The sequence below is a fragment of the Rattus norvegicus genome, chromosome 6 (assembly GCF_036323735.1).
Source record: "Rattus norvegicus strain BN/NHsdMcwi chromosome 6, GRCr8, whole genome shotgun sequence".
In the NCBI taxonomy this organism is placed as follows: Eukaryota; Metazoa; Chordata; class Mammalia; order Rodentia; family Muridae; genus Rattus; species Rattus norvegicus.
The window spans coordinates 27,818,897-27,844,887 of NC_086024.1; the positions used below are offsets into that span (position 1 = coordinate 27,818,897).

The 25,991-nt window shown below is 44.2% G+C and overlaps 1 protein-coding gene across 1 annotated transcript in view; it reads left to right on the forward strand.

Moving 5' to 3' along the window:
- The first annotated feature begins 4,767 nt into the window (after positions 1-4,767).
- The window catches only part of Capn13 (calpain 13), a 95,013-nt gene continuing 73,789 nt past the window's right edge, over positions 4,768-25,991 (forward strand). Inside the window, exons 1-2 of the mRNA NM_001025133.1 lie at positions 4,768-4,815; positions 20,474-20,707. Coding sequence (NP_001020304.1) covers positions 20,510-20,707 — 198 coding nt within the window. The 5' untranslated portion in view covers positions 4,768-4,815; positions 20,474-20,509. The remainder of the gene's footprint in view (positions 4,816-20,473; positions 20,708-25,991) is intronic.

The following is a 25,991-nucleotide window of genomic DNA, read 5'->3' on the forward strand; positions in this document are numbered from 1 at the left end:
CACAATACTATGATCTGAAGTTTGTTTGAAATATCAAGGAAAGGATGTATGTGAGAGACCCCAAAAAAGAATGATAATACCAAGAGAAAGTTTCAGTTGGAAGCTTTAGAGTCTTAACACACACACACACACACACACACACACACACACACACACACACACACACACACCACAAAAACCACCACCTCAACCTCCACCACTACCACAATAGGCATACCATTACAGGAATGATTATGGGGAAGAAAGTTCCAGAGCCATTTGAAAGAGTGAGGCTAGAGACAATGAGTGGGTCAGAGACCTGCACCCTGGGCAAGCAAGGCTTTCTCTCATACCCCAAAGGAGGCAGAGCATGCTCTGTGGAGACCCAGAAGACACTCCAGGACTCCAGAAACATGGAAGAGATCTTTACAGAGAGAAAGCTTCAAACCAATACAACATGGTGACTACTGAGTTGACCTGTTTCAAGTGCACCTACAGCCTGGAATGTTGGAAATTTCTCAATTCTATATGGATACACCACATAGAAAGAAAGACACAAAAGAAATTAGAGTTGTCACTTTGGTTTTAAACCACTCTGGATCCTTCTGTCCCTGTCGCTTCTGCCCCTTCAGCCATTTGTACACACTCTCATTTCTCCTCCATTGAATAAGCAAGTGGGTACCTTGGTTGTTGATGGGGTCCTGCCCTGCAAGGTGTAGTAAGAAATCAGAGTGGAACAGATCTGGGCCTGACTCTGGTCTGGGAATGCTATCCATAGCAGCAAGGCAGGCAGGCTGAACGCTGTCTCCTCACACTTTTCTGCACTAGCAAACATCCTTTTTAGCCTTTGTTATTTCCACCCACATGAAATTTGATAAAAGTTCTTGTTAGCTATGTGGCAAGTATTCTGTAGACCTGTTTACTGTGCCAAATGGTGCTCTTTGTCATATTTTTACACACATAGTTTTAATCCCTTAAATCAACAATGTTGTTTTGTTACAAAGGAAAACAGAATGGGGCTTATCGGAACCAACCAGACTAAGTGCATTTTACCTTGGGGTGCCCTGAAGGATCAGTAGGAGAAGGGGAAGTACCCAGGGAACTTCTCAGAACCCATTGTAATATATATATATATATATATATGCAGTGTCTCTTTGTTTTGTAGCTTTGGCTGTCCTGGAACTAGCTGTATAGACCAGGCTGGTCTCGAACTCACAGAGATCCACCTACCTCTGCCCTTCCTAGCCCTGGGATTAAAAGTGTACTTTGCCGGGGTTGGGGATTTAGCTCAGTGGTAGAGCGCTTGCCTAGCAAGGGCAAGGCCCTGGGTTCGGTCCTCAGCTCCAGGGGGAAAAAAGTGTACTTTGCCATGCCCTGTTTCCATAGTATTGTTTCTAAACCTGCCTTTTGGCTTCTTGGGATTCATTTGGAGAAAAGTCACCCAGTGGGCCCAGGATTTTTGCTTCCTTGCTTCCCTGCTTCGTCAACACACACTCCACTCTGCCCATCTGTCTGCCAGCTCTCCTGCATCTTCTACTCAACAGTGAGGCCACTCAAAGAGCCTTCCCTGTTTGGGGCCCTCACTGAAGGTGCTAATGGCCATCACAGCACTCACAAATCATGTGGCTGTCCCATGGCTGTCAGTTATGTATGGCTTTCTCATTAAAATAGTTGAAGTACCTATCCGTAGGCCATGCTGCCACCAGGGGCCATGAAGATGTCCAGATTCTTACTGCCTTTGAGAGCCACATCTGGGTCTAAGGCCCTACTGCACCCAAGGTCTATGTTGATATCCATGGTCCATATTGCCATCAAAGACCATGTGGAGGTCTATGCTGTCACCTGAGGCCATGTTGATGTCTATGGTCCAGGCAACCTCCTAAGGGCCTTGTCTATCCTCCCCTCCCACCTATGTAATGTGGGTGGGGAGCTGTGTTTGTGGTCTGTTCTGTTGCCAGAAACCGTGTGGAGGCCCACAATCCATGCTCACACTGACTGGGAAGAGCAAAAAAAAAAACCTGTTTGCTGTGATTTTGATGACTATAGTCACACAGTTGAGAGGGAGGGACATGGAAGGCTACAGTGACAAGCACTTCACCCACCCCCATTCCACCTCCAAAAAGTAGCAGCCCAGACAAGAAGCTACTGAAAAGAACTCTTAGAAAGTGTGTCAGAGATGGTGAAGTTTGAGTCTCCACAGTTAATAGCTTCTGGCAGAGGTGTGGTAGAAGAAAGACTTAGTTCTGTTTAAGGGGCAGGCCACTGAGGGTTTGCCCACACTCCAGGGAGTTTATAGATAACATAGAATAGATTTTGTTTTTTGTTGATGTTGCTTTTTTTTTTTTTTTACTTCTTTTGGGGGGTGGAGTGAACATGGAAGGAGCGGGAAGGATTTGTGACCGGGGTACATGATGTGAAACTCCCAGAGAGTCAATAAAAGTGTTTTGTGGAAAAGGGAGCAGGGAGTCAAAGTACCAAGGTCTACAATTATGTGCCCTGAGACCAGTACGGAGGGGAGCATAGGAACCCGTGGTCTGTAAAGGAACACAGTGGAAAAGTCCAACACAGGGCTAAAGGTTGAACATAAGGAGAAGTCAGGAGAGGGAGCTAGAAAAGGCTATTCCTCTCACACTCGAGCTTAGGCATGTGGAGAGCTGGCTGGACACTGGGTCATTTCCATGGTTAAGGAGGCTTTCAGGAAAGCAGTCTTTCCTTGGGAAGTAGGCTGAGCCAGGAATCATAGCCCGGGCTAAGTACAGGCTATAGCCCCTAAGCCCAGTATGTCTCTGTTTTTCTTCAGGCTCTAAATACTAGAAAAGACTTCCCTCTGTTCCTTCTACAGGTTACTGAGAAAGTGAAGTCACACCTTAGGCAAGCCACTGCAGGAAGAGTGGTGTTGCCAGTCTGAGGGAAACATAGCTTCTTCATCCAGGATCTAGGGAGATAGCCCCCAGAAGTCCAAGCTCGGCTACCACAGGAGCTGTGTGTCTGTCATACACAGATTATGACTGTGGTAGAAGGTGCTTCTAGAGCCTTCATATACAGCTGCCACCATACAGGAAGGGGGTGGCTATCGTGCCTCCCATTCGGGGGCCAACTGGCTGCAATTCACAACAGGTATGCAGTAAGAAGCTTGCCACATTCTTTCTGAGCAGGAAGTCCAGTTAAGATTTTATGGTACATGTCATCTGCTTTATAGTTTCAGAATAGAATTCACTGGAAGGAACGATCCCTGAGAGTTGGCTGCTAGGGAGCATACAGGAAAGGGGAGGGAGAATGCAGAAGGCCAAGGAGCCAGACCAGCAAAGAGTCCCTTCATCTTGGCCATTCTCTGTTCTTACATTCCGACTCTCAGCAAAAGGGACTTATCGTCTGGCATCAAACACTCCATTGGGAGACATTTCCCTTTGAACTCAGTCATCCAGTGAATACTGTAGGGACAAGGACTCTTCCTTTCAGGAGTAAAAATATTTCATGAGATGTTAGACGACAAAGCCATCATCAGTAAGCCAAAAAAAAAAAAAAAAAAAAAACCCAAACAAACAAAAAATTACTTTCCTAGAGTCACTATCTTAATATAGGATCATGTGGGTGGAGCTTTCTAAAACATTTTCTCTCTACTATTTTTTTTTCTGATATTGATGGCTTTCAACTGTTTCTGAATACATATTCAGTCAGTAAAATTATTTGGGGCGTGCACCACAAACATGCCTATTTGTGCATATTTATTTATAGTTATAGAAAGTGTGCTGTATGTTGTGTTTATAGTGAAAATTCTAGTAGAGTGTGTCCCAATAAACAGGCAAGAGTTATTTCGTTAATTGGTAAACTAAGGCTTAAAGGAAGGGACGTACCTAGATCTGATAGTCAGAACTTAGAGAGGTGGTTTAAAGCCCACTGTAAGTCAAGCCATGACCAACCTTCCAGCTCACCTATTCACTACCCTGTCTGCCATGGGTGGTCTGAGTTACACCTCTCAAGAGGTCACATTCTTCCTTCCATGTTCCAATCCCCTTTCTTCCCATTCCCATGTTTGCAAACAGACGTTCCTGTTCATTTCTGGTGAGTTCTACATTTGTCCTTCCTTGCCCATTTTTCCCCCATTACCTCCTATAACCCAGGCTGAACTGCAGTATTGGGGTTTTGCAACCAGGAGGCATGAGCTTCACAGGCCCCATCCATTTCCCCACACTCCATTAACCAGAGTTGATGCAGAGTCCATTTGCGGGTCTCACCATGCCCAGGGGTTAATGTATTCTGAAATTTATTTGTAAAAAGAAAATGTGTTCTTCAGCGGAAGGAGCATGAGACAAGACTTGCTCAGAGTGACCACTGCTGGCAGGGAAGACAAGGTACTTGAGCTCCCAGGATGAGGATGAAGGAGAGCTGCTTCCCTGGTTGTAAAATCACCAAGTCCCAGAAACAAAGTGAAGGTGAAGCCATGCAGATTTGTGAAACCAGTGAGAATCCAGGCAAGCAAGCAAGAAGTCAGTAGGTGTGTCAGAAGTGAGATGGGGTCAGGAGGGGATGGAGTCCAGGGGGCTGATAGTCTGGGAGATCTCCCTGTTGAAAGCCAATCACCACCCTCAGTCAAGGTTGGAAATACTGTTTAACTAAGGCGGGGCTGCAGCGACAGCTGCGCTCATATAAGGAAGTAGATGAGAGGAAGAAGCAGGCAGAACCTTGTATTTATTCCCTCCAAAGGAGCAACACTCTCCCTCAGCCGTCCCCTCTACCTCTCTCCAGCCCTCAAGACTGCTTGGTAGTGCAGCTGCCTCATCGAAATAAGCTTCCTGCAGGGACACTGCCCCAGGGTGCTACCTTCAGAGGACACAGGTGAGGCACAAGCAGCCATCTCTCAGGCTCTGGACCTAGGGAATCCTCCCACCATCTGTGAACCTATGTGCTTCCCAGAAACCTTCCTCCTGATGCTGGTTCTGTGTGCTGAGGCAGGGCTATGATGTAGGACACAGGGGCTCTGAAAAACCAGGCCTTTCCTATGCACCAAGTCCAAGGAGATAGATGCTTGGAAGATTGGAGGGGGGGGGGTGAGGATATGGTCAGAATACATTGTATTAGAAATCCATGTTCAACTTTTAGAAACTATTAGAGACAAACACAAGGTGAGTTTTGTAGAGAAGCTTATCACAATTTTGCCATGGGTCTTGGTCACTTAGTCACCTTTGCTTTCTATTCATACAGAGTTACAACCTTGAGGTCATTGTTGACCATGAGAACATTCAGATAGCAGGAATCATGACTTCTCCTCTTCCTCCTCCTTCTTTAATCTTTCTTTTGTGCCTACGCGGGTATAAATGTATCTGTGCTTGTGTGTGTGTGTGTGTGTGTGTGTGTGTGTGTGTGTGTGTGTGTGTGTGTGTGTGTGTGTGTTCTCATGCATACAGAGGCCAGAGACCAACTTTGGGTGCTACATCAGGAGCTACCTACTTTGTTTTGTGAATCAGCATCTCTGGGCTCAGTACTTCTGCTAAAACAACAGCCAGGGGGTCCCAGGGACCTGCCTGTCTCTGCCTCTTTATAGTCTTTGCTGGGATGTGTGGATGCCATCATGCCTAACTTTGTACATACGTGTCAAGGTTCAAAGTTGGTTCCTCATGCTTTTGTGGCAAGCACTGTCCTGACTGCCTAGCCCAGTAATCAGGACTTCTGTTTCCACTGATGCATAGCTCTGGCAGTGTAAGTATTCAGTATGTATTCACTAAAGGAAACCATGGAGCCCAGACACTGTTCTCTAATAATCTGGTGTAATAGCCACAAGGACAAAGTTGAGAACGATCTGAGCTCAACACAAAAGGCAGGTCACTACCACTGCCAAGCTTCACTGGGAGCCTCCAGAACCTCCTGCAGTCATAGTCACATAAGTATCTCTGAGGCTGCTGAAGTTATCCTGTCTTTGAGATGTGATGCTGTTGTCAGGGAGACACTTCCAGCTGCTTAGGTCAGCCTCAAACTTCCCAGATTAGAACAAAGTCAGATTTCCCTTTATGCTTAGAATGAGGTCACAGATGACAGGTAGACCTCTGTTTACCCCCTAGAGACATTGACTGGATGTTTAGTCAGCATCTCTCTTGAATTTTCCTACTGTGTACTCTGACTCCATTGCTTCCTAGGAGGAGGGGAGGCACAATAACTACACGAAGCCGTGTTTATTACTATGTGAAGTGATGGGGTACAGTAACTGCTACTTGTATAATGGACAAGTATTATAAGTAGTGTGAGTTCATTAGTCCCAATTTGTAGACAGAGAAGGTGACTGTTAAGCGCCTACTAAATGCAAATGACAGATCTAGAGTTCTGTCACATCTTGTCTTGTGCCCCGGTGCCTTGATTGTGTTTAGTGACCCTCTTAAACAAACACCATAGAAGAGAAGGTGCTTCTGGGGAGTGCACAGTGGAACGGCCTGCTCGATGGCACTGAGGGCAAACTTTGTGTCCTTTACTATCTCATCCGTTGGAAGTGTTCCCGTTTCCTCTTCACGTGGATGAGGTAACCTTCCTACCACCTTCCTCTCAAGATTGAAAGTTTAGTTGAGGTTGTAAGTACAAAGGACTTAGCAGTGTTCAGGTTGTGCTTATTGCTCAAGAAAACCGAGTCCTTCTGTGGTGGTATTTCTACCTTGGCCTCCCTGTTAAGTGATTATGGACAAAAAGTATGTCTTATGGTACTAACATATCAGGAGCTACCATCCCAGGGCAGCAAGAGGGAAGGCAATAGGAAGTAACAAGAGATTGATGGGAAACAAAAGAAAGTCACTCATCTGACCTCTCTTGACGGAGAGACAAGGCCAGACAGATCACTGTGCATCCTGTCTTTCCTTGTATAAAGACAACAGAAGAAGCAATGTATATTTTGCCTCCCACAGTTTCCTTGGTCAGATGAACTCACTCTCCTGCCTACCTGGCCGTGTTATCTCATTCCCTGCCCTTCACTGAGAAACCTATATCTAATCTTTGAAGGTCGGCACCTCATCTGAGGTCTGAAGCAATTGGCAGGGGTGCTTCCTTGTCTGGGGTAGAAAAAGGCAACCAAAAGGCTGAGTATCTTAGTTTTTTGGTTGTGTTGTTGTGAGAGAGTACTCTAACCAAAGCCGCTTAAGGCGGGAAAGGAATTATTTCAGACCATAGTTCAATGTTATGGCCCCTCATTTTGAAAGAAGTCATAGCAGCAGGAACTTGAGGTCACACTTCACATTATGAATGCAGTTGGAAGATGAGAGCAATGAATACGTACAAGTGTGCTAGTGCTCAGTTAACGTTTTCAATTCTCATACCTTCCAGGATCCTCTGCCTGGGGAATAGTTTCACCCACAGTGGTGTGTCTTCTTACTTGAATTAAGATAGTCCAGAGAACCTCCCACAGACATACCCATAAACCCATCTCCCAGGAGGCCATAACCTTTGTCAACAAAACAGTTTGACAACAACCATTCATTCATGTCTGAAATGAGTCTTCCAGAGTCTGAGGCTCCCCTGAGCTAGATAAGATCTGTCTTCAAACAAAACAAAATAAAACAAAAAGCAGAAAGGAGAGAGAGAGAGAGAGAGAGAGAGAGAGAGAGAGAGAGAGAGAGAGAGAGAATATGATTTCAGAAAGATGGGTGGGGCTAAAAGAACCCAAGACAAATGTAAGTTTAAAAAAAAAGGACTAAATGATCATTTTAGTATTTTACTAATTATCAAATTAGGCTTCTGTTGGCATGATTTTGGTAGGTGTATTTCCTAAGAGTCACTTCTTCACCCCTGAGAGAACCACAAGGGCTTCAGATAGGCTGGTTTAGACCATGTCCTGAGTGTTTGGAACAAGTCAGCTGATAGGCATATCAAAGCTCTGAAACTTCCCAGAGAAGGGCATGCACCAAGCCACTACCAGACAGAAGATAACCTGGGGCCATAAGAAGCCCAGAGTACAGTATGGCTTCCCTGCCATGCCCATGACTCTACCCACCCTAACTCACCCTATACATGCACACCCTTTTTGAGACATACTCTTGTGTACCTTAGGCTGGCCTTAGACTCTTGAGAGTTATATAATGACGGCCTTGAGTGTCTGATGCTCCTACAAATCCTGAGACTACAGAAAGGGATTACAGAAAGCACCACCATGCTAGTTTACCTAGGATTTTGTTCATGGTAAGCAAGTATCTTGGCAACGGAGCTACATGCCCGCCCCTATCTCTGCCTCTTGAATAGTCTTGCCTAAAACACAGTACATAGAGAGAAAACCAGCAATCAAATAACAATAATAAACAAGAAAGAGAGGACCAAGACACCCAAAAGATAGATGAAACTAAAAGACCCTGAGACAAAACAGCACTTGACTTCTGAGCTGGGATTCTTCAGGATAATGGGTGGATTTATACATTTATACATGCTGCCTACAGCCCTTTCCTTACTCGGAAGGTCATGACTCAAATCTGCATACAAAGGCTATGAAAAGGCCAGAAGAAAGACCACTTCCTGTATTGAATTCCCATAGAAAACCCTGCTTTCAACCATGGTGTCTATGGGCAAACCTGAATCTTCTGCCTTGATCCCTGAATTCTCAAGGAACTTTACTATGTTCTATTTTTTCTTTTGCATGGCTTTTTTTTGCATAAAAATTCTATGACACAATGAGAAACCGAGAAGTAGGTAGAAAGGTCATCAACCTGCAAAGCAGAATCTCCCAGTAAACACCGGGGAAGTTCAGTGGGTCCTGGTTCCTCATCTCCACAATGAAAACAGTTCAATATGGGATGTATGCTGGGCCTTCCAACCTCTGGAGCTGTGATATATTCAAAAGCAGTTGTAGGCCAACTCATCCAGCTCCCGCACTGACCCAGAAACAGTCTGCCTTCCTTTGTTCAAATCTATGTTTATTGCTTATATCCAGTCATGGGTCCAATTTTTTAAAGAGCCAGTATAGAATACAAAGTAAGTTTGTCCCCACTGCCTCACATCTGGTGGAGTCATGCATGAGAAGAATATTGTGCAATGTTACAAATGTCTGACAACCAGCTGAAGGGTGGCATTAAGGCCACGGAAATCCCCAACATTCTTGAAATACTTTTGGTGCCATCTCTTGGGGAAGTAGTTGAGAGCTTCCTGAATCAACTGATCCCAGATGTTCTGGTGGACTGCTGGGCATATGGACCATCTCAAGGCCCTGTTCTAGTATCAGTGTCGCCCTTGGGCCTGTGCATAAAACCTATTTGCCCACTTAGTGAGGTTGCTTTCCACAAATGGGCACAGGACCCCAGGGCTCCCTGTCAACCTCGGCTGTTCTGAAAGGTGGTATAGGCAACAGAAAAGTCATAACAGCATCCTATACCTCTTCTCAAGGAGAGGAGTTAATGCTTATCTATCCTCTTAGGCCTGTCCTGTCCATACCTGCCCCACACTTCCTTACCAGCAGGCTTCTAAACCATTTCTTTCTATTACTGGTTTTCCTCTGCACCCACAGTCCTTCTCACAAGTCATCTAGCTCCACTTGGAAATCTAAGGCATGGGGAGTGTGAATGGATGGAGAAAGGCACATGGGCTGCCTTAGAGGCTTCACCACCCTTCCAAGCTTGCCTGTCTCTGCCTCCCCTCCCTCATTACCAAAGTCTGTTCTCTTTCATAGTGCTCTTTGACATACTTAATAAGGAAGTTTTGTTTTCTGAAGACTTCAGTCCTCCCATTGGTCCACACCCTATCCCTGAGCCCAGAGGTGTGACCTTACCTACTTGGAAATGTGGCTTAGAACCTGGGACCATCACTAGGTGTCCCAGATTGCTTCCAGGAAAGGAGAATGGTCCCCTTGATCAAAATTCCCCTTGGCTGTTGATACTGCTATTCTTCCTCTTTATGTTGGAAAGGGCCAGATAGGGTCGGAGTTAGGCCCGGTTTCCACTCCAGGACTCTACCACACATTTGTGAGTTTAACACTGGCCTCAAATGCCCCAAATAGCCAGGCCACAAGGTGGTATGTCAGGCCAACTGAGAAGAGGCCCACACCTTCTGACTCCACTGACTTTTCTCCTCTCCCTTGTTGAAGCCAGAGGCAGAGATAGAGGGGTGGAGAGTAGCCTTCGAGAACTCCATCTAGGGGTGGATCACAGCAAATGTGTCTATTTTCCGGACTATACTTGAATGCTCACTGTGGAGATGGGGCAGTCCTGGTATTGTACAGCTTCAGTACTATAGGCTGATACAGGAAAATGCCCAGCCCAGGCTAATACAGGAGAACACCCAGCCCAGGCAGATCCTGCATCTTGTCCCTGTATGCCTTAGGTCTCTTCTCCATAGTCCCAGTTCCCACTGAGTGGCTGTCTCTGGACTCTTTCTGTCTGGATCTCTTTTTCTCTGTGTGCTCTCCCAGCCTTTGTCTGATTCTCTCATCCATTCTCTCTCTGTTTCGTGTCAATGGAAGACTAAGAAGAAAGGCCAACGGGTGATCTTTTAAGAATAAGTGAATTACATAAATATGACCTTAACTTCTATTAATTTTTTTTTAAAGAATGGGAAGGGAAGAAAGATTCTAAATCTAGTGTTGTCTGATTTGGTCTTTGAGAAGTGATGGGAGGGCTAGATCCTTCCTCTGGAACTTTGTTCAAAAACAGAAGCTCATTATGACCTGGTATTTTAGCTTAGTACATGCTCAGCTCCAACTCCCTAAGTCTTCCTGATGTGCTAAAGAGGAAATTTGAATAAGTTAAGTTTTCCTCATAGATGAAAAAAACCTACCCCCAGAAGTCTAGGAATGTGGCAAATCCTATACAATTTCTCTGGAGTGCATCCAGCTGTAGAATCCAGAAGGAAGCCTACCTTGTTGGTAGAATAAAGCTAAGAATCTGCTCAAGAGCTTTCTAGGTGTCTTTCCTAACAGAGTGACACCCATCAAAGATCCTTCGATAGAGAAAAGATACCAAGACAAACTGTCTTCCTTGTGGGTGTTGGGATACAAACTTACTTAAACAGAATAACAAGGAACTCAGCCATACTCCTCTGGAAATTTTTAGGGTCCATACCTATTCTTAGCATCGGAAATCAGACCATATATTTAAAGGGGCTAATGAAACTTAGAAAAGAAAGTCCAATTTTCTTAATCTTCCAAAGGGAGAAACTGAGTCTAGAGGAGGCAACGTTGTGTCTGAGATGAGAGAGGACACATAGATCCTTTCCATTCTCTCCGTCACTGGGCTTTCCTGACATGTTCCTATCAGTTAAGCTCTATGAACGCTCTGAGGCTGGGAGGCTGGGAGGCTGGGAGGCTGGGAGGCTGGGAAGCTGGAGACTAGGAGAATGGGAGGCTGTGAGGCTGTAAGGTTCAGAGGTTGAGAGGCTGTGAGCGGGATGGGAGGATGGGAGGATGGGAAGATGGGTGCTGGGTCCGTGTGCCAGAACAGTGGGAAAAAGGATGGTGTGACTGCATGTCTGCTGACCTACAGAAGCAATCTTCTGCACTCTGTGCTCTCATGCCAAGTTGTCAGTCTCCTTGGCAGCCTGCACTGAAGCTAAGCCCCATCACTGGCAGACGCTAGATAGTTCTATTCTGAGCGCTCACTTCCCTGGCACCTGCTGCAGAGCTGAGACGCTTCACTGCTTCTAAATCCGAGCCTGGTTTCTCTCATGTCCCCCACTCCCATGGCCAGTTGGTGGATTAGAGATTATCTCAGAGAATGGAAGACACTTGTGTACTCCAATCCCTTTCAGCCCTGATTAAGGGCATAGTACATAGGTTACTTGCAGGCCAGATTTCCAGCCTTGAAGCCAGGGGCTAGCACAGAAGCCCACCAGTGTTGCCCAGCTCCTCAAGCTTGACTTTGAGCCTTGGTTTCCTTTTCTGCAAATGGAACCCGCTACAATCTTTATGAAGACGCTGCTTGTCAGCTTGACTGGATCTGTAATAAACTAACAGATAAGGTCATGGGCAGACCTGAAGGGGATTACCTTCATCACATTAATTGATGTGGAAAGGCCCGTTTAAACTTTGAATGGCATTATTCCCTAACAGGGGAATCCTACACGATATAAAATGGAGAAAGAGAACTGAGCACATGCATGTACCCCTCTATTTCCAATGACAGGTGTGATGTAACTCGATCCAAGTCCCCTCCTGTCTTGAATCCCCACGGTGATAGGCTATACCTTGAACTATGAACTAAAACAGTTCCTTTCTCCCTAAAGTTGCTTTTGATAAAGTATTTACACAACAACAGGAAAAGAAACTACCAGAATCTCCCTCTTACATCTGCCTTTCTCCGCCCATGGCTTTTAGGCTATGGAGGACTCGTATCTTCCTGAGGTATCTGAGGCATGAACAGAACTCAGGTCAACACTCACCCAGAAGTTTAGCTCCATCTTCAAGGCCTGCCATCAGTGCTCACTCTCACACTGGCACCAAATCCCTCAAGCTCTCCTGAGAGTATAAATCTATGTGCCAAGGTCTCTTTCTTCCTATATCGCTCTCCCTTGCTTCTTCTCTGTCCACTTCCTGTTCCTTCCATTTTCTCTTTCTTCTTTCTTCCCCTCCTTCCCCTCTCCTGTCTTTCTCTGCCCCTAGTTGCACACTCTCCTTGGCTCTATCTCACTGGTCTCTCTCTCTCTCTCTCTCTCTCTCTCTCTCTCTCTCTCTCTTTCTCTCTCTCTCTCTTCCCCCTTGCTCCCCTCCCTCTTTTTCTCTCCCCAAAGCTCTGAGGTATGTCAAGGTGCCATATAGCTAAAAGTGGTTTGCTCCGGGTGTTTTTCCACCAGAGAGCAGTTAAGTGCCTTATTTTCTCCACTCTGGTGACTAAATTATTCTCCATGTGTTAAACAGTGTAATTAAACACACACACATGAGAGTGAGCCGGCTCCTTCCTCCACCCTTCCTTGTTCCTTGTCAGCAGAGAGAGTGTCAGCCCCAGCCTTCAAGCTCTGTTAGTTTTAATTTGAGTTGTGGAATTAGTAATGGGTTTTGCTGTAACACTGTTGTGGGAAATAGATCGCTCCTCGTGCAGGGTTTGGGCACCATTTCAAATGAGGATTTGTTAAGGGGAAAGCCGTCCTTTGTCGTGTTCTGCTACATTACATCAGATTTATTTCCATTGTTCGGAAAAACACCAACCAGGAGAGGGCTATGAGCATCACTCTTGGGCAAGCAACAATTGAACATGGCTTCCTGTTCCTTAGCTGACTTGGGAAAAAATGCAAAGAGCTCACCCTTTGTGGCTAGAATAGTTCAAGTACTTCCTGTAAACAGCACTAGAACAGCCCAGGCACCTGTCACTGGGAGGCCTGAGGGAACTGCTTTCCAGAGCCTGCCATTGGCAGAAAATGACTGAGTGGGTTGGTGGTAGAAAAAAAATTGGAAGCTGGAGAAACATAATTGAATGGAGAGAGCCCAGCAGGGCAAAGTTGAGAGGGAACTGTGGGAGGCAACGATTCGTCTGCATCCTTCCGAAGCCATCCTCCTCAGTCTGATGAGTCCCATGAAAATTCTGTCATGTTCTTCCTTGTTCTGTGGCATTTCACACCATTAGCAGTCTTTTCCTTGGTGCTGTCCAATAAGGCAGCCACTAGTTGCACGTCGATGGGTACAGTTAAATGCAATCTAAATGTAAATGACACGAAATGGAATCAAATTAAAAGTCAGTCACTTGCCTTATAGCAAGAGTTCAAGGGCCACATGTGACTAGTGATTCCTGTGTTGTGTGTGAAGGCGCATTAGTCAGCATTCTCTGGGGTAGCAAAACCAAGAGAAAGAATATGTATTAAAATCAAGCTTATCCGAGTGTCTTATGTGATATGGCTAGAATAGTCCCACAGCAGACAGTAGTCTCACAGCAGACAGAGCAAGAACCCAGTAGCTGCTCAAGTTCCAGAGATGGTCAACTCTGTTCTGTTTCCCGGAACAGAAGTGTTCTAGAAGGCCTGAGAACCAGGACGCCAGGCTTGGGAACAATGACATTTCTGTGCTCTTTGTCCTAGGAAACTCGTTAAGATACCAATCATGGTCTCTGGGCTCTTTGCCTACTTGGCTGGCCTGCTTCTAGCCTGTATGACTTGTTTATACAAGTTCAATAAAGTTACCCCCTGCTCTAGGTGGGTCTAACTGCGTGTCAAAAAGTCTGCCAGCGAGTGAAATACTTGCTTTTCTAGACAAATCTGACTCTTGTTTGGACACAACAGAGACAGAAGCAATAGGCCACTTGAATGTAGCCCCCTAGTAATAAGGTTACACAGCCAACATCTCAGTGGGCCAAGATCACCTTTCTATACAGAATCAGAGCCATTCCATCTAGAGCAACACATTGCCTTAGTAGCTGTTCAGACCCTAAGCATAGTTTGGCTCCATTTAACCAAGAATTTAGATATACAAATTATTCTCAAAATAAAGTCTAGCTAAGACAGAGCACATGCAGTTAACCTTCATATTTAAAAACAGCTTTGTGAGCACCTGGGTCACACTTCATCCTCTTAGTCCTCAGATCATTTAGAGCTTTGATTCTGTCAGCACTTGGGTGGTAGTTCTCCTTTATGTCCATTATTAAACATGATGGAAATGTTGCAAAGGCTCTTCGTTAAACCTCAACACTTTTACTGAAGTAAAACTTATAGTATAGGGATTCCCAGATAGTCCAGACTCACTTACCTGCATCTCTGGGTCAGACTGTGAACTCTGAATTCTGCTTACTGTGATGCCTCTGCCTCACTGTGCTACATTGCATGGTGCACATCTGGCAGGATGCACAGCTGACCAAGCGAGTCTGCTGTCACCACCTTACATTTGTAGAACAAGGTGAGATTTTTATCAAAACAAAACAAAACAGTTTTTATAAAAAGACAGGAATGCACACACCCGCCCACATGTACACACCACACACACAGGCACATATACACACATGCATACACATACCACACACACATACACACATATATACACACCTAACACATATGCACATATATGTGCACACACAGATGCTCCTCTTCCTTCATCATTATTTACTAAATGCTCCAAGTGTCCCTCGAGAGTATTTCAGGTTGCTTCTATCTGCATCAGACTTGTTAAAGATGCCACAGAACTCTAGAAATCCTTAAATCAGAAAAATAGTGGTAATTACAAATCAACTTTAAAAAAAAAACTCACACAGTTTCTTATATTTAATACCCACAACTGTTCCTTCTCCTTTCTTTCTTTCTTTTTTTAATTTGGAGCTGGGAACCGAACCCAGGGCCTTGCACTTGCTAGGCAAGCATTCTACCACTGGGCCAAATCCTCAACCCCAATACCCACAACTGTTAACATTTGACTCAGTTTATAAAAATCCAACTGATATTTTAACACGTTTGTGTAAATTAGAAGATAGCTGGGTTCTTCAAATGACACTGAAAGAAGATAAAGCCACAAGCTGACTGAAGATACTTGCGCCACATAGACCCAATCAAAGATGCATATGCCAAGAAGATAAAGAAGTCCTACAAATCAATGGGAAGGACAAGCCAGTGGATAAATGTGCGTGGGATATGAATATTCATTTCTCAAGGGGCGGCGTACAAATGGAGAAGAAATATATTGAAAAAATGTTCAATCTTACCACTAATCAGGGAAACAAATTAAGACCACAAGGAGTTGCTATTTGCTCACACCAGACGGATACTAATGAGAAGCTTGCCAATAGCCAGAGTCACTGAGGGTATCGCAATGGAGTCTTTTCCTGGGAAAATAATGTAGCTGACTTGGACTCCATGTATGCGTATTCTACACCTAAAACTTCCACTCCAAGAGATCTAACCTGGAGACACTTAGCACAAGTATGCCAAGTGTATTTATAGCATAACATTTCATTAAAGCAAAAAGGAGAACTTCCATTGTCAATGGAGAGATGGCTGTATACACTGTAGGTTAACGTGAGGCGGCAAGGGAAGTGAAACACAGTTACTTGTTAACTTGGGGGATTAATAAAGGAAGTGGATGGAGATTCTATATGATTTGTACAGCACCCAATTTTAAGCACTTTAGGTACGACTAACGTATAACTCTCCATATTTAAAGTACAAACATAGATGGAATCGGAAGGTGTCTATACATGTGACATCCTTACCACACTCAAGGCAAGCACCAATGTCACCCTGAAAAGTTGTAATGCATTCACTCGTATCCCTCCATTTATGTGACCACTGAACGTTTTCTGTCACAATCCCATTAATTAAATGTGCTCATGCAGAGTGCGCTCTTTTGCACTGTTTTCCTTCACTCACCATGATGGTTTTGAGACACAGCTATGTTGTCATATGTTATAACAAGTATCTCTTCCATTAAAGAAACCTTTCCGTCTTTCCATTCATTCAAATATTTTTATTCTCAATACTGTTAGGTGCTGCTTGGCCAATCCTTTTTATGTCCATTGACAGCCATCCCTTACACCCCAAGGTCCTAATTAATATTCCCCATTATCTTCAGAACTTCCAACTTCTTAGAATATGTAATCAGTGCCAGGAGAGTCTTGGGCCAAACTCGAGTTAGCTAACCACTGCTGCCGACTGATCTAAGTTCCCCACCACCCAGATACAGACTGATATGGAGGAAACCCACCCCTAGTACTACCGTGTCTGGGGACGAAATCATAAGGAAGAAGCTAATTCCTTATGATTATAAAGACCATGGCCTTATATAAAAAGGAATCGAGAACGCAAAACTGGTCCTCTCTTCTAGCCTCCAGATGGAATGAAGACAATGAAATCTGTTGCTGGTGGGCCCAGTCTGTGATGTTTTGTTCTGCAGCAGTCTCCACCTCAGCAGAGAGTGTAGAAAAGGTTGGACTCGGCCTGATTCATAGCTGTTAAGGTCAGCAGAAGGGGAGGTTTCATCCCAATCCCCATGCACACCTTCCTGAAGCCTGACTCATGGGCTTAGCCAGTTTCTACTCATTCTGCCATTGACCTACCTCTCCTGTGGCATTTTCCTTGTTCCCAAGAGAGTTTTAGCAGCCAGTCAAGCTTGCCACTGAGCAGCAGGCAGAGCTCTTGTATCTTGCACTTTCTGTTTCTCAGATCAGCGTGGTCGAGCCTTCTCTTGTTTGGCTTCCTCTTAAAATGTGGGCAACTAAGGGAGAGAAGAAAGGAAAGAAACCCCAAAGTGTCCTCCAAAGTGACAAGTGAGAAAATTGAGTGGTGCTTTCTGGGATACATAATAGTGACAATAGTGTCAAGTTCTACAGATGGACAATCTGGAAAGGAGGAGATGCGGTAGCTGAGAAGCATGTGTGTATGTGTGCGCATGCGCGCGTGTACACAAGTGTGCCTCCGTGTGAGCTGAGTGAACCCCCTTCTCTGTCCTTTCTGTTACCCCGACTGTGGAGCCATTAGAAGCTGATACTGCCAGGAGAGGGAGAGTCAGTTTTCATAAAGGGCGTAGCCTCTGGTTAGTCAATCATGTTGCAGGAGATGGCCCTACACCCAAGTGGGTGTGGGCAGCACGCACTGGACTCAAGCACACACTGGACTCAGTACAAAGGACAGAAAAGGAGCTGTGGAATCGAATGAGGAGGAGATAGAGGTGGATCTTGGAGAATATGAGAGGGGAATAGGATCAAAATAGAGTGTATGAAATGCTCAACAAAATAATAGAAATATTGTTTTAAATAAACAGGATTTAAAAAAAACAGAAATATCCTTCCCCAGAGTGTCCTACGTCCTCCAGCAACAGATGTCCATCTGCCACTGTGACACAGTGAATGAGAAAACAGTGAGGAACAAATAGGAGAGATATGATCACCCTCCTACCTGCATCCTTCAGGCTCCTGAGACCCGAGCTTGCCCTTTAGTACCAGCAAGTCACTACATAACCCATCTATGCTCAATGATAATGGTCACTGTGCTAATAATGCCACCCATGGACCACTTTCTTTTTACCAGTTAAGGCATTAGACATTCTATAGCACAGTGTCTTCTGCATCCCAGAATGACCCTGTTATGTATGTAAAATTATCTCCATTTTACGAATCAGGACAGTGACTTTTAAATGTGCATACCTAAAGTCTGGCTACCCGCTACTAGTGGGCAGTGGGAGCTCTCTAGAATGAGCCAGGGACTCACCCCGCAACTTGTAAGACCTATGAATGATTCTAACAGAGAAATGAAACTAAATCCTTTAAACTTTAATTTTTACATGCAATTATGGGCTCCTTCCTTGCAATCCCATAATTGTGTTATTAAGGGTAACTACAGTGTGGTTTTCATAAGCTAAAATTAGGTCATTGCTAGACTTTCTCACATGCTCCAATTCAATGTTTGGTGGAGAGGCAGGAGGCGTAATGATGTGTTGGCTCCCTGGTTCCTGAGCACGCACACAGTTGGCAAACCCACAATTCCCTACCTCTTCATTACTGGGTGTCGCTGCCATTCTCTTGAATTGACAAGCAATTTCTATCACTGTTTTTCTGCTCTTGAATGATAGCTTGCTGTTACCTCAGCTCTGTCAGTGTTATTTAATTTGTTGTGGGCTCTCGGTATAACCTCATGGCAGATGCTGAGGCATACAGAATATTTTGGTCTTTTTTTTATTTTTCCCCAATAGCTAAATTGAAGAAACGCATATATCATAATAGGTGAAAACAGCTCAAATTGCCTATATTTTTACCATTATTTTAACCTCAGGTTAAACTATATGGATCTGACTAGGCTTAACTATTTTTGATCTGTAACAATGCTAGTTTTACAGAGCTCAGTCTAATAATGCCAATGTAAATTATTCATATCTTATTTGGGAGAAAATTATAAGTACAATTTCCCTTGGAATGTGCTGGAACAATGACACTTAACTGGTGATATTCTGCCTGTGAATTTGTGCTATCTCGGTAATTTGCCATACCACTACCAAGTAACTGCAAGATAATTGCAAAGTTATTTTAAGTTTGCATATGTTTTTCTAGGATTCACAAGTCGTGGCTGTCAGTTCGTGTTCTTGCCTTCTAAGTGAGTTCCCCGTGTTCTCTCATTCTCTCTCCCTGGATTTCTTTACTGTGAAGCAGTAGTGAGTGGGAAATGTGGCTATCTGAGTAGACCTTCGCCAAAGAAGCTTCAATAGCAGGACTTTAAGACTTGCTCTTCATGGCCCGCTAATAAGGTGAACTTGTGACTGTGAATTTGAGGCTAGCTTCACAGGTGGAGGATGTGAGGTCTATGTTGTGGGATTGCATCCATTATACCCATATGGCTTCCTGGACAAGAATCCTAAACCTTTATTGACAATGTCTCAAAAAAGTTAGATGTTGACAATTTGGTGAACCCCTATTGTATACCAACTTCTTGGTTGGGTCAAATCTTAAGTAATACCATCACAAACCCTCTAAGTTTGGTATAATCAGCCTGTATAGGGAGATAGATAGGAACAATGCTAGTTCCATATTGCAGATCCAAGATGTAACTGGTGAAAATGCAATGCCAACTTTAAAACCCATGTGGCCATTCACACCACCACCTCCTCTCTCCTTCTTGTCTAGTTCATCATCTAATCTTCTAGGTTCTGCCTATAAAACAAACCTGGACTTTGTCTACCCTCAACTGTTTTCTCCACTAACACTTCACCACTGTCTCTCCTCAGGGCAAATGCAGCAGCCTCTAACCTCCTCCAGTCTGCATGAATTCTCACCTTCATCTGGCCACCTACTTGTTTAAGAATCACCATCCTACCTACAGCTTAATCAAAACACAGCTTATATGCCACCCCTGAGATACCCACACGCAAGCATGCACGCACACACATGCTTGTAGGCGATTGACAAAACTCCAAACAAACAAAACAAATGAAAAAAACCACGTATTTTGACTTTCCCAATCTGCCTTTTCTAGCCATTTCCCTCCAATACTTAAATATTCCAGCCTCAACTAAACCCCACTAAACCTTCCAAGTTACTTCCTGTTCTCCCATGCCCCATGACCTCACAAGACAACTTCCGTGGCCTCTGTGTAGTTGCTACAAAGGGCAGCTACAACCATCTAAAAAAATTACCCACCATTTCTCCAGCAGGTAAATTCTCCTTTCAAGGCCTGTTTCAAATGTCACCGCCTATGGGAATGTCCTCCCAGGCTGTCAGGAGAGTTATAGCACCTCCTCCCTATGGCCACGGGCTTTGTACACATTTTTAATTGAGTAGTGTCTGTTGAATGACAGCCGGTTGTCGAAATGTCTAATTCATCTTCCTCACTTTGTAATGAGCCCCTTGGGGATAAAGATCATGATGTATTTATCTTCGGATTGCCAACGTTCAGAGGAGTGCATGGCACAAGGTCAGTGCTCAATAAATGTTCATTAAATGGACAAATGCCCTCAGAGTCTCTGATTCACATGAGAAACTAATTCAGTACACCAAGCTGAACATGAACAGGAAGTAAGGATATTAAATTTTAGTTGAGGCTTGCCCACCCAGGGGCTCTATGTCAGGGACAGCAGAAATCTTATACTCAGATCTGATAGAACTGGGAGGCATCAGAATGTTCTGACACTAATCATTTTCCTTTCTCTCACCAGAAAGAAAGGACTTCAGACATTTTTCTAGAGCTAGTCATGGCACATGACACAGAGGCTCTAGAAGAAACCTCCGTGGTCAAGTTCAAGAACCAGGACTTTAGATTCTTACGGGATCGTTGCCTGAGCAGGGGTCAGCTGTTTATAGATGATACATTCCCTGCTGAGGCATCTTCCATTGGCCAGAAACTGCTCATGGGAAAGCGCCTTCCAAAATTGGAGTGGAAGCGACCACAGGTAAGGGAACCCCATCTGGGAGCACAGTAAGCTCTGCGAATCTGGGCGCTGTGCTCCATAGCATCTCCTTGTGAAAAGACAGTGATCCAGCCTCAAACCAAACAGGAAAGAAAAGTAAGATTCATCTGGTTTCTCTGCTGCACTCGTAGGTCCAGTCCAAGAAATGGGAGGGCTCTGTGCTCAGAGGCAGAGCCTGAACCACGGTTCCTAACTCTGTTCTGATAATGACCGCAGCTAGATTAAAACATCTCGGTCCTATGACTGGGAAAATGACTTGTCATGGTTACGGAGGCTGTGCTGCTTGGTCTCTAGGGTCTCTCCACCTCCTTAATTGAGCCCATCTATCAGTCTGTCGTCCTTTATTCTCTTCAAGTGTCAGTGTCTTTATGTTCCTTTCTTCTTACCTACCAGAATTTACTCAAAAGGAATATATCATGTCAGTCATTTCTACTACAGGAGGAATTTAAATAATTGCTCTGCCTCTCTCTTTTATAATCACATTCTTAGTCTTATAAAGGCTTGGTCATCCACAAAAGGACTTCAGACATCACAGACACCTGTGACATTGGGGTGGTTGTGCAGGGTGGCAATTGAATCACCTGACTCCCCCACCTCAATCAGTAGCAGATGGCCACTAACTCTACCTTGCAGCAAGGTGAGCCCTGCTGCCTTCTAGAACGATCTCAGTTTTGAACCATGAAGCTCAGTCGGGGACATTGCAGTGGACTGAAGTTTCCTGTGATCTCTTCAGGACTCTTATAAATGTATAGGGACTAAATTACAAATGTTTTGGGGTGCCCGATGCCTCCTCCTCATTTCCTCCAAAGCTGCCAGCCCAGCCTAAAACAAGAAACCGGTACAAAGGCTAGTGAGAGCAGTTCTCAGGCACTGTGTGTGCCAAGCACTGTACTAGGCATGGTGAGTAGCACCAGAGTAGGCTGTACAAATGGTGATTTCTAATGAGGCCCCGGTAAGGATGGGACTATCTATCTTGTCCAAAACTATGCAGCCAATAATTTTAGTTATGCACATGTGAAAGAGAACTCAAGACACCGAGCTCTGAAGGGAAAACTTCTTACCTTAGCTGGACAGTCATATTCTCTAGGGAAGAAAAGGACCAATGGAAACCAGGTGGGGTTTCAGTACTAGTTCACGAAAGCTGGATTCATTCATAAGTCTTGTCTGGTTGGTCCCATCAGCCCTTTGCAGTAGGTCCTTGGTCCCCCCTTCTTTTGTTTTTATCACCTACAGAGGTGGAAAAGTCTATTTAAGGAAACTCTGAAGGGTCATTTTCCCTCCTCTGTTGTTTTGAAAGATGAAACTCATTTGGAAAGTCTTTTTGCTTCCCTCACAAAGGTGCTGAGCAGTCTATGTGAGACCTTATTTATAACACTCCTATTTAGAAAGGGCTGACTGAGCGTGTCTAATTATCTAATTCCATCAACAACTCAACCTGGGGCGCAAGGAGAAACTGAGGCAAGTAGAAATGGCTCATACAGACTCAAACCAGTAACCTATAGTAAAGGCAACTAGAGGCCATGCTCATTTTTCCCATCATGCTTCACACCCTGGGACTGGCCCATATTCTAGCCATTGTTTGTTTCAGCATGTATTCCCAAATATCATATTTCTTAATGTGTTCCTTTCCATATTCAGCAATACTGGTGTTTGTGTAATAATTTCTACAGCCTTCCATATAGTTTATCTCTCTCGCAGCATCTATGGATTTTAATATTACAAGAAAGAAAACAGGGTTGGACAGGGGATACAGCTTCTCTGAGGGGGACATGGCTAGGGAAACAGGGAGAGAAGGAGAGAAAGACCCAGGAGTGAGATCACGACTCCCAAGGTCACATGCTACACTTTTACCCACATGAACTCTCATGCCTAATAAGGGTTTGTTAGAACCTAGGAAAATAAATAAATGCGTGAGTGTGGAGGTGACTGTCTCATGTGTACGAATGAGAAAACTTTTTTCTGACTGATTTCCCACATATGCTAGCCAAGAGAAAACCCTGGGTATATACTTCACAACTGTGTTATCACTGACTGCTGCAGATGGGACTATGTGAAAGGCCCTGCATACAAGAGCCACAGCTAAGCTCGTCCAGGCCTCAGGGTAAGATCAAGACACACACAGTGCTATGGGTTTTAAACTCTTTGAACAATTTTTAAAACCATGAGGGACTGCCATTAATCTGATTCTGCCTGTAAAAGTGGAAAGAGAAGAATGACCAGTCTGAAGTTGCACAGCTAGACAATCCCACACCTAAATGCCTGACCTCAAAATACACTGTCCCCTATAAGGTGTCATTGTGACCTCATGTTATATTTTATGTTCTTGGCTTTTGGTTGCCAGCGATAGCTTATACACCATTAGACTCTCCAACCTCATATAGTCCAACAGGAACCAACCCCTCTAGAAAGTCAGTCTCTCTGTGGCTACGCAATTTCTTTGTTCTGTTTCATAGATGAAAAACAATGGGGGTGAAAATCAGACCGGCGCCATACTACATATGACTCTCTGAAGAAGAACTGAATGCAATGCTTAGACTCTAGCAATTGTAGGTACTTATTAGACACTAGCTGTTGGTTTTCGGATCCCTCAATATTCCTGGGCTTTCATAGGCTGAGAATTTCAATTTCAACCCTCAAAAAAAAAATCAGCAAATGTTTCCAAAGAGAAATGTAGGTCAGAAAAAAATGACAGGGGCTAAGGGGCTGGTGGGAAGGAATGTGCAAAAGACATTTCTTCTCATTTTCTGTACCCCATCTATGCTTTCAGTCAAGCCTCCCCTACAGCTTGCTTCATGCTTATCCATGGTTCACCCGAAACGTGTTCTGAGGCCCCATCTCCTCATTCTAGTTCATTTTAGACAATGGGGAAACTCCACATGTAGGAAGCTGCTATTATTCTTCCTGGATTTTTCATCCACACGCAGTAGATTCAACAGTAGCCTCAGGAGCCTGAGACCTGGCTTCAGTTTTCTGGGCCTACCACAGAAAATTGTTTCCTATCCCATAACTTTTTTCTGTCTCCCTCTTTCCTATCATCTGCTGTATTTGTTACTTTCCTTGTTGATGGTCCAAAATACCTGACAGAAGCAATGTAAGGAAGGAAGGGTTTATTCTCATTTACAGTTTAGGGGTATAATCCGCCATGGCCAGGCAGGCATGGCATCACGAACAGAAGGTGTCTGTATTCTATGGGTGACAGTAATAAAGGTCCATCGTATCCACATGAAGCAGAGATAGGGAGGGGATGGAAGAAAGGAGTGAGAGGAGAGAGAGAGAGAGAGAGAGAGAGAGAGAGAGAGAGAGAGAGAGAGAAAGAGAATATGCCGATGTTCATCTCCACATAATGGTTCCACCCACACTGGTGGTGGATCTTCCCACTTGAAGAAACTCCCTCACAGACATCCCCACAGGATGGTTTCCATGATGGCCCTATGGGATATCCATCAGGGCAAGCAGTCATGATCAACTATCACATCCACATTTCTTCTTTTCTCTTCTCTTTCCCTCTAACAATGATCCAATAAAGTGTCTGCTGAAATGTTGTTGAAGGGAAATGTTTCTCACAGCCTGACCCGCCCTGTTTCTCTCTAAGGACTGTCCAACTTCGATCCTCACTTCAGCCTGGGCTCTGTAGCAGCCTGTGATCTTGTAGGGAGGAAACTCAAGGATTCGTCATTCTCAATGTTTCCTATAACCTGCGCTCTCAGTAAGAGATAATGCCGGGGTTTAGCTCAGTGGTAGAGTGCTTGCCTAGCAAGCGCAAGGCCCTGGGTTCGGTCCCCAGCTCTGAAAAAAAAAAAAAAGAGATAATGCCAAGAATAAACATGGGGGTGTGTGTGTAATGCATCTCCTAAATTAAATTTGGTACTTAGAAGGCCCACTTTAAGGAGAATTTTTATTCTATGGGTGACAGTAATAAATCCACTTGTTCAGTATGTACACAGTTGAGATCTTATACTAAGAGTGTGCATGAAATTTGCCATTTCATTACTCTTCCAGCCCTGTTTGGTGGATGATACTATCCCCCTAAATCAATCAGTGGTGTCCTGTAACCCTTTCTGCAATAATGAAGGTACTCATTCTGCTCCGTTCACTGCTATGGGCTATAGTCAAATGTGTCTACTGAGTACTTGAAATGTGGTCGCTGTGATGTGGAGATGAAAATTTTAATATTGTAAGTCTAAATCAGTGGTTCTCAACATTCCTAATGCTGTGACCTTTTAACGTTATAGTGACCCCCAATCATAAAATTATTTCATTGTTACTTTATAAATGTACTTTACAACTGTTACGAATTATAATGTAATTATCTGATATGCAGGATATCTGATATACCAACCCCAAAGGGGTCACGACCCATAGGTTGAGAACCACTGGTCTACACGAATATGTACAGCTATAGCTGCCATAGTGGACAACACAAAGCCAAAGATTGGAGATCTTCACGCTTCACGCTGATAGAGCAAGGGATCTGGATGCCACCTTCAACCCCATTCGGGGAAAAAAATAACCCAAAGAATGGGCTGCATATCTAAAGCATGTTCTCATAGGTGCTTGGAGCCCAGCTTACGGCTTCATCGTGGACCCAGCCATGGTCACCCAGAGCAATGCATTTGCTGCCCAGGAAACATCTTCGCTTAGCCAGAGTCATTTTGGGGAGGCATATTCACTCATTAGAAGTGACTCGCCAAAATATATTGTTCAGAAAAGGCATAAAAAGAGGAATGTGGGGTAAATTGTGAAGACGCTTTATCATGTGACAGGTGACAGAAGGTACCAGTGTAATTATGCCAACAGCCAATTGCCATTGAGCAAAAAAAAAAAAAAAAAAAAAAAAAAAAAAAAAAAAAAAAAAAAGAAAAGAAAAGAAAAGAAAAAAAAAAAGAAGAACTGTAATGCCAACACATCAGAATTCTTTCGGAAAAATATAGGAAAGGAATTATATTGCCACCTGTCCAAAGAAAAGCCTAGTCACCATCTGGAAGGGCTGAGTGACAAGATGATGAGTCTAAGTGTTGCAGACTGAACATCAAATGTTCCCAGAGGCTTGTGTGCCGAATGCTTCATCTCCAGCCGATGGCGGTATTTTGGATGATTCCAGAAATGTTAGGAAGTAGGGTTTAGAAGGAAGAAGTAGGTCATTGAGGGGCATGCCTTTGACATTTATGCCTGGTCCCCAATGCCTTGACTCTTCTCTGCTTCCTGTTCACATCCTCCAACAACCACATCACTACACCATGTTATTACTAAGGCTATCGATAAACCA